The sequence below is a fragment of the Elephantulus edwardii genome, unplaced genomic scaffold, assembly GCF_000299155.1.
Source record: "Elephantulus edwardii isolate Elephantulus edwardi_28Jun2011 unplaced genomic scaffold, EleEdw1.0 scaffold00042, whole genome shotgun sequence".
Lineage (NCBI taxonomy): Eukaryota > Metazoa > Chordata > Mammalia > Macroscelidea > Macroscelididae > Elephantulus > Elephantulus edwardii.
The window spans coordinates 8,758,152-8,766,465 of record NW_006399792.1 but is presented as its reverse complement, the minus strand read 5'-3'; the positions used below and the strand labels follow the sequence as shown (position 1 = coordinate 8,766,465).

Below are 8,314 nucleotides of genomic sequence, written 5' to 3'. Positions count from 1 at the left end.
CTCGAGGTTTGAATTTGTTCTTCAGTTCCTTGAGCTTAAGATAAGGTTTTAATATATCCTTTGAAAATAATATCTTTCTTTAAAAAAAAATTATCTTATGCTAACTCAGAGGTATATTTTTCCTAGCAGTGTCTGCTATGAAACACTTACTCATTGCTGTTCAATCTGTTCTGACTCTTCTGACTCACAGTGCCCCTCCACTGGGTTTGCAAGGATATAAATCATTTCTCCCTCAGAGCCACTAGTGGATATGAACTGCCAGACATGGTCCTTTTGAGTTAGCAGCACAATTCACTACAATCTATGACATAAGACGTTATTTTAGTAGAAGAGTATATCTTAATATGTAATTTCAAAATTTAGCATACTTTTTCTTTATTAATATCTTTATTATTGTTGTTGTTAGGTGCCATAGTCATAGACGACTCATAGTGACCCTATGAACAAAGGTCTGAACACTGTTCATACAAAGTCTCTGGAGGCAAGCCACTTTGGAAGTGGATGCCACTCCTCCTTCCAGGCTTGATTTAATCAGAAAGCACCATTAAACACTGTCCACCATGGGTAACCATCATTGCATTTGGCACATTGGTGTCACAGTGTTTAGCATCACAGCAACTACAAGTGCACAGAAATCAGGATTGAAAATTTGCATCCTGCTCCCAAACTGAACTTTCCTAAGAAGCTGCATAAGCATAAGCACAGTTTTGTGATTTCTGTGCACCCACTGCATTACTGGACCCAGTGAGAGACCTGGGAGTTGTTGTTGTTGTTAGGTGCCATCGAGTCAAATACGACTCATAACAACCCTATAAAAAGATCTGAACCCTGTTCTATCCTGTGCCATCCTCCCACTTAATGACACACAAGAGCCCATTGCAGCAATTACCACATCAACCCACGTGGTTGAGGGCTTTCCACTCCTTGGCCAACCCTCCACCCTTCCCAGCATCATGTCTTTCTCCATATAACAGGCCCTCCTGGCAACATGCTCAAAGTACATGAGGCAAAGCCTCATCATTCCTGCCTCCAAAGAGCTCTCAGGCTGCAGTCTCTCCAAGACATGTTTGTTCTCTTTGTCGTCCATGCTCTTCTCCAACACCACAGCTCAAAGGCATCAATTCTTTTTCTGTCATCCTTATTTACTGTCCAGCTTTCAGAAGCATAGCAAGTAATCAGAAAGACTATAGCATGAACTAAATGCACTTTAGTCCTCAAACTGACATCACTACTCCTCAAAAATTTGGAGAGGTCCTTAACTGCAGATTTTCCCAGTGCGATGTGTCTATTTCCGGACTGCTGGTGCCAAGGGTGTTGTGAATCCAAGCAAGATGAAGATGTTGACTGTTTCAATCTCCTCTACATCCATCATGACGCTATAGGTATCTTATGTTTTCTTGACACTGAGATGTAATCCATACTAAAGGCTGCATTCCTTGATCTTCTGCAACTAGTTCTTCAAGCCCTCCTTACTTTTAGCAAGCAAGGTTGCATCATTTGCTTAATGCAGGTTATTGATGAGTTTCCCTCCAAACCTGATGCCACGCTCAGCTGAGGGCTAGAAGTTTCTTGTATAAGCTAGCACTCTTTTACAACTATCTGTTTTACAGAATTACTGTAAGAAATAATTACTAGTTATAAATACAAACACACACAACATTAAATCCTTAGCACAATGCCAGAAATGGAGTAACCATTCAGTAAGTACCAGTGACTTTCCCTCCACAGGAAGTCAGCTAATGAGATTTTTAAACATCATAAAGGAAGAAATTAGATTTATATATTCATCTTAAGTGTGGACAAATCTCCTCTTCCAACTCAATATCATTTTTTTTTAAACATTTCTCAGAGTTTATTGAGCACCAGGCTACTCAGCAAGGGGAGTAGCACTGGGGGTTGGGCTTAAGGGGTTTATATGGGGTGGCTGCAGTGGTTCATTTGTGCATAAAGTTTCCAGTCTTGGGGAACTGGTTCTGGGGAAATATCCTGACATAGGGTTTTCTGAGTTCTGATTTTAGAGAATGTCCTGACATAGGATTTTCTGAGTTCTGGTTCCAGAAAATGTCCTGACATAGGATTTTCTGGTTTGGGAAAATATCCTGACACAGGAATTTTTTAGTTGAGCTTCAACCTCCAATTCTTAGGTTTAGCCTAACATTCCACCTTTGGGATGTTAGGGAGTGACAAGGTCTTCTGGCTGCTTCCTGCTGGATGGGGTCCTAGTGGGGTTTAAGGGAGGTGGGTACGTTATGCTGTCTCATTTGGAGGGAGCGGTGTGTACTTCATCATGCATAGGTCACTGATGGTTTGGTTGGTAAATGCACAAAACTGCTTCTTTGGTCTTAACGGGAAGATCTGCTCACGATGTGGACAGGAGATTTGAGAGAGGAGAACCACCACTACCCACCTTAAATCACTGGTGGTGTTCTGAAGGCCATCAACGGCAAGAGGCAAAAAATCCCTGAGAAGGGTGTCTTCTTGGCAATTCAAAAAAGCGTGGTCAGGAGGCAGATTAATAAACGTTACGCCATGTAAGATCATAGGTATGGATAAGATATTTAAACTCTATAGTGTACATGTCAGGGTCTTTGGAGAAGGTGCCAAAGTACTTTTCTAATTGGGAGAGATCACTGAGACAGAAGGGGACATGAACACGAACTATACCCTCAGCTCCTGCTACCTCGCGGAGGGGTAGATGGGGCTAGGGAATCAGACAGAAGAGTTTAGTGCAGAGGGGGTGAATGGGGGTCGTAGCAAACTTGTGAGCAAAGGGGATGGGAGGGTATTTTTAAGGATCAGTAGAGCTAGAGGCTTGATTTGAAGAGTCTCTAGGACTAGAGCCAGGTGCTTGGCTGAGGGCATAGATAGGACCATAAAGAGGGGAACTGAGTCAGAGGGGTCGAAGTCAGGGTTATCTGGTGATAGAAATTGTGGGTTAGAAGAGTTCATGGAGGATACAGAAGAGGGAGATGCAATTCAACATTATTGTGCCAGGAATATTTCATATATATTAAACAGAAATATAAATATAATTTGTAAACCTTTGTGTAAATAAAAGAAAAAAAATCAGAACAAAACAACTTCCCCTGCATACCTCAAATAGTTAACCTTCCACAATCCAGGTAATCTTCCAAATCTTCAAGACCATAATTCCTGAAAATGAGATAGTTCTGTTTAAATTATTTTGTGCAATGGTCAGTGCCCTTTACAGAGAAGTCTTTAATATAGCTTACATATCCTCATTTAAGTATTCAATAATCACAACGGTTCATTATGTGAACAGCAGTGAAAAGGTTTAATCACTGGATATGAAGTTAGCAAATTAAAAACAAACTAAACCACCAAAAACACAGAAAAAGATGCATAAATGTCACTTGAAAGCTAGTTCCCAATCTATAAGTGATTACATGTTGTTGTAACTCAAGAATATCTAGGACAGTCAATTATCCCTCATTGATTAAGTGTGTTATTTCCAATCAATCAGTTCACAAAGATGTAAGTAAAACTGTTCTGCTACAAGACAATTTTCAGGAACTCATTTGCTGTCACTGTTGACAAATGGTGCCAGAATAATGAGAAAACCAGTTTTATCTTCCCTAGGGAGTCCAATATCTGGACCAATTAGGCAAGGAATAAAAAGCCCTCACAATGAATTGGCAATGGGACTACTTTCCATTGCATACCGGGGCCCTCTTACAGTTCTGGAGGGAGTCATAGCAGCTGCCTCTGAACTTATTTTAACAGCAATACTATTAGCCAGAGTTCCATCACTTACACCTGCAGTCTATCAGCACCCACTATCCTTGTTTTTAATATCTCCTGTTGAAAGTATCTCCGGATAAAAGCAAACCAACTGTTGTCAAGGTACTCTGACCCATGAGTATCTGCATGGAGCATCCTAACTTTCAAGGATTTTGATCTTTTCAAAGTAGATAGCCAGGCCTTTCTACCAAGGTGCTTCTAGGTAGAGATGAATAGCCAATTTTTCAGTTAATAGCTGATTTCTCAACAATTTGCATCACCCAGGGATAGCATTCCCCATAAGATGTAATCAAGTTTTCAGTTTTTCTTCTGATGTTCTAATTATCAAATAGCACAGAATTTTAATAATGTATCCCAATCCTGATGCCTTTGAACTACAGTACTGGCAAATACTGAATATACCACAGGCTGTCAAAAGAACAAATAAATTTGTCTTAGAAGTATAGCTAGAAAGCTACTTAGGAACAATGATAGTTACATCCTGCCTCATGTATTTTGGACAAGTTAAGAAGAGGAGGCAGACCCTAAGTAAGAAAACATTCTTGGAAAAGCATAGCGTCAGTAAAAAGACCTTCATTGAGACAGACTGATACTGTCGCTGTAACACTGACTCCATCACAGCAGCAAAAGTGAGGATAGTACAGGTACACCATCTCATTGTGTTGTGTTTGTTATAGGGCTACTATGAGTGGGAACTCATAGCCATTTAACAATAAATATCTTAACAATATTTCTCCGTAAACACTACACTTTAAAACTGCACAGTTTTGGCAAACATTAGATTTCTCGGGAGCATATTATGGCAAAAACTCAAGACATTTGTGTCACAGAGTGGAAAGTGATTAAATGGCCCATCAATTACCTTCCAAATTACATACCAAAGAAACATACATGAAAACACATGATCACACAAAGTTTTGCATACAGGGCCCTAGTCATTATTCACAATAACCAGGAAATGAAAATTCAAATGCTCATTAACTAATGAACAGATAAAATGTGGCATAATTCATACAATGGTAATGAGCAAACCCTCATTTATTTTGGAAGAACCCTGGAAACATGGTAAATGGGAGGATACGATCACAAATGGTCTAAATATGGCATTATATTTTATTGGTATGGGAAAATCTATAAAGATTAGTAGTTGCTTTAAGAGATGGGGGAAGGGGTGACAGCATGAGCTTTCTTTTTAGGGTGAAGAAAATGTCTAAAATTGGCTAAGTACTAAAAGCTCTAATAGTCTAAACTGATTTAAACGCAGTTCCTACTCTGAACATCTTACAGTCAGACCCTCCCAACCCCATCCAACTTCCACGGGCCTATTTTTCCAAAATTCATAGTGTGTGTGTGTATACACACCGCCAAATTGTATCTGACTGGCACGGGAGGAGACTGTCCCTCCTTCTCCAGCAGAGTGATCATACAGTATTTTCTGGTGATCATACAGTATTTTCTGGCTATGTGACTTCGTAAAAAAACTACAAAAGCAGTAACTTTCATTTCAACAAGATGAAAATACTGTGCATTGGTGAACAAATGCAACCAAGTAAAACTATGACATGAATCCTTTTTGGCTAAAATCTGGGCAAAGTGAACAAAATATAGCTGGCGGAAAAGTAATTTTGTTAAGGTTTAGAAATGCTGGAATAACTGCATTTTCTAAGGATCTTCCAGTCTACTCAAAGATACATATAAACCATGCTCTTTGTTAACCCTCCAAACGCACAAACCTTACATATAAAGAACTTAAAATAGGAATTGAACTAAATCTTCTCATTGGTCTGCCTCTTCTGCCTCGGTTATTGCTACTGAAAAGTTCCCGTCGGACTATTAGCGTCCTCGAATGACCAAGGCCCTCACCTTAGTCTCTCTGAATCCCTACAACATTGCAAGATATCCTGGCAAAACGAGCTCCTAGAACTAAAAGTCATACTTTCAGTAGAATGTCCTGCTCCTCCGGGGTCTCACGCTTACAGTCAACCAAGCCCTTTATATGGTCTCTGCATATGGAACAACAAAATGAAATGCAAGAAAATAACATGCACCTAACTAAATAATTTACTGTATTTCTTTGCCCCACTTTGTCTTCAACATTTCTAGGGCGCCACATTCATCCTTCTTCCCGCCATACCCCCTTCTGCCCTGTTCTCCACTCAGATTTAGAGAATGCACCTGGAGGACCATCAGCCAGGCCCCGGAACTGCTTCCATCTTTGTCTTCACTTCGTGCGTCGTATTTTCAGCTTTACAGCTGGTGTGATGGCGACGGATTGAGCTAAGGTGCAGGAGCCTAGTACAAAAGCACAGCAACATAACCATCCTGGAAGAGTGCGGAGAAAACAGCCAAGCGCTCAAAAACGAAGAGCTGGCCTCTCCGATTGGCTGCTGAGACAGGCGCAGCTACTGATTGGCTGTGCCATCAGAGAGGAAGGGTGGGAGCTCCGAGGCGCAAAAGCACGTCTTTCTATACAAATAGCTGCGAGTGAACCGGCAGAGTTTGTTTGTCGTGGTTCGTGCTGCCACTACAACCAAGAAAGTGGAGCTTCACTTAACAAGATGCCCCGAAGCTGCTCGGCAGTGGGCTGCAGCACCCGCGACACCGTGCCGAGCAGGGAGCGCGGCCTCTCCTTCCACCAGCGCGAGCGCCAGCACTCTCTAGAAAGTCTTCATTGACAGTAGGGCCTGGCAGGGAAGTGGGGCCGGCCCCGCAGTGCGTGGTCAGTGTGGCGTGGTCGGTCACGGCGTCCGCGTGACGCACTGCGACGTGCGTAACGTCCAGGGAGGGGGCAGTCGTCTTCCCCCATCATTTACTCACAGTTTACCTGTGTAGATGCAAAGTCCTTTCACATTCTTTCCGTTTTACTGACTTCAAAGATATTACACATACTCTCATTACATAATGAAAAGGTTTCTGCCTTCTTTTGCGTTCCTATTGAAAATGGGAAGAAAGAGTTTAGGAGAACTGTTGAAGGTGTAGGAAAACAACATGGCGTGCAGAGCTTAGTACAGACCAGAAGTTTTCACCAATAGTGCCTGACATTGAAGTTGATTGTAACGTCAGCCGAGCTGTGGGTTAAGTTTTGGACTATTAACCAAAAGGTCAGCAACTAGAAAAGTAGAGAAGGTACATGAGTCACAACTGAACACAGCTAGATATATTTTGCCAGAGCTGATCGTGAATGAAGAGTAGGCCAGAACTTCAGACCAGTGTAATTTGAACTCGTATTCTTGGTCCAGGCTGGTACGTTGATGTTAGGTGCCATCCAGTCTATGACCAATCAGAGTGACCCCATGAAAAGACCTGAGTCCTGCCCTATCTTGTGCAATCCTCACAATTTCTGGCATACTTGAGCCCGTTGCTGCAGTCCATCCTTCTGGTTGAGGGTCTTTCCAGACTGGTCTGAACCATTCAAATCATGTTTAAGGACTAATAGGAAGTAGGAGAGTGGGTAAATGGGTCGTTGTAAGAAAGAAAGGTACTTCTGAAAGTGATTGCTATTCAAATTAAAGAGAGATGTAAAGATTAAAGGAAAAATAATGGAAAATATCTTGTAAGAATATTAAAAAAAACCTTTTAAATTTAGTAATGTTTGGGTTGGACATTGAATATTGTATAGATGGGCGACGGATATGAAAAGTAAGGATGGAAGGAGGACTTTAGGAGGACTTGTATGGCGAAAAGATTAAAGTATAAATACTATTAAATGCCATAGAGTTGATTTAAAGACTGAGCCATGCTATGAAAAACGGATCTGAACTTTGTGTCATCGTGATCACCTCTGCTATACTTGAGCCCATTGTTCTAGTCTCTGTACATTAGAGTGGAAAAGTAACTTGTTTCTGTTGTTATGTGTCATTAAGTTGGAACCAACTCATAGCTGACAGCTCAGCAAAGTTTTCAGAGTCAGAAAATCTCAAACTAGGAGATTACTCTTCTTTCTCCTGTGGAACATTTGCTGGATTTGAACCATGTGCCTTTGTGTTGGTAACAACTCTTTACCAGTAAGCCACCAGAGTGCAAAAGTACTTTAACAACTTTTCAGTAATTTTTCATTGACATTCTTTGAAAGACTCCTGGTCATGTTACTTGACTGCATTGGTCTTAAAACATCCAAATGAACTGCATTTTCAATGTTATATAAGTCTGTAGTATTCGAATGAATATTCTTGCCTCTGTTTTTGCATTGCTTTGAACAACCACCATCTACTCAGCAAACTCCTATTGACCCTTCATCAGTAATATTGATAGATTATTATTTCCTAAGCCATTATCTATGATCCTCAGTACCATCCTCACAACTTTGAAAAAAGTAGAAACTGCTAAGGTCTTTGATGAGAAGAATGAATTAAAATTAACTTAGAAATATAGAAATTATTGTTAAAGAAACTTGATGCCCTTTTTTTCCATGGAGGTCAGTGGCAAAATTTTAAAAATTGATCTATGACATGACCTAAGAAATTTATGTGTACACTCTTGGTTTTTAAAATTATCTTTATAAAGGGAAAGAGGGTGGTATGATAGTGGAGAGGTGTACCATAGCCGGATAGGC

At 40.7% G+C, this 8,314-nt stretch overlaps 1 protein-coding gene across 1 annotated transcript in view; it reads right to left on the bottom strand.

Annotated features, from left to right (window-relative positions):
* LIN54 (lin-54 homolog (C. elegans)) overlaps positions 1 to 8,314 on the bottom strand; it is a 155,439-nt gene that overhangs the window by 30,039 nt on the left and 117,086 nt on the right. Inside the window, exons 13-14 of the mRNA XM_006885328.1 lie at positions 6,356 to 6,558; positions 5,699 to 5,765 (exon numbers count right to left, since the gene is read on the bottom strand). Coding sequence (XP_006885390.1) covers positions 5,699 to 5,765; positions 6,356 to 6,558 — 270 coding nt within the window. The remainder of the gene's footprint in view (positions 1 to 5,698; positions 5,766 to 6,355; positions 6,559 to 8,314) is intronic.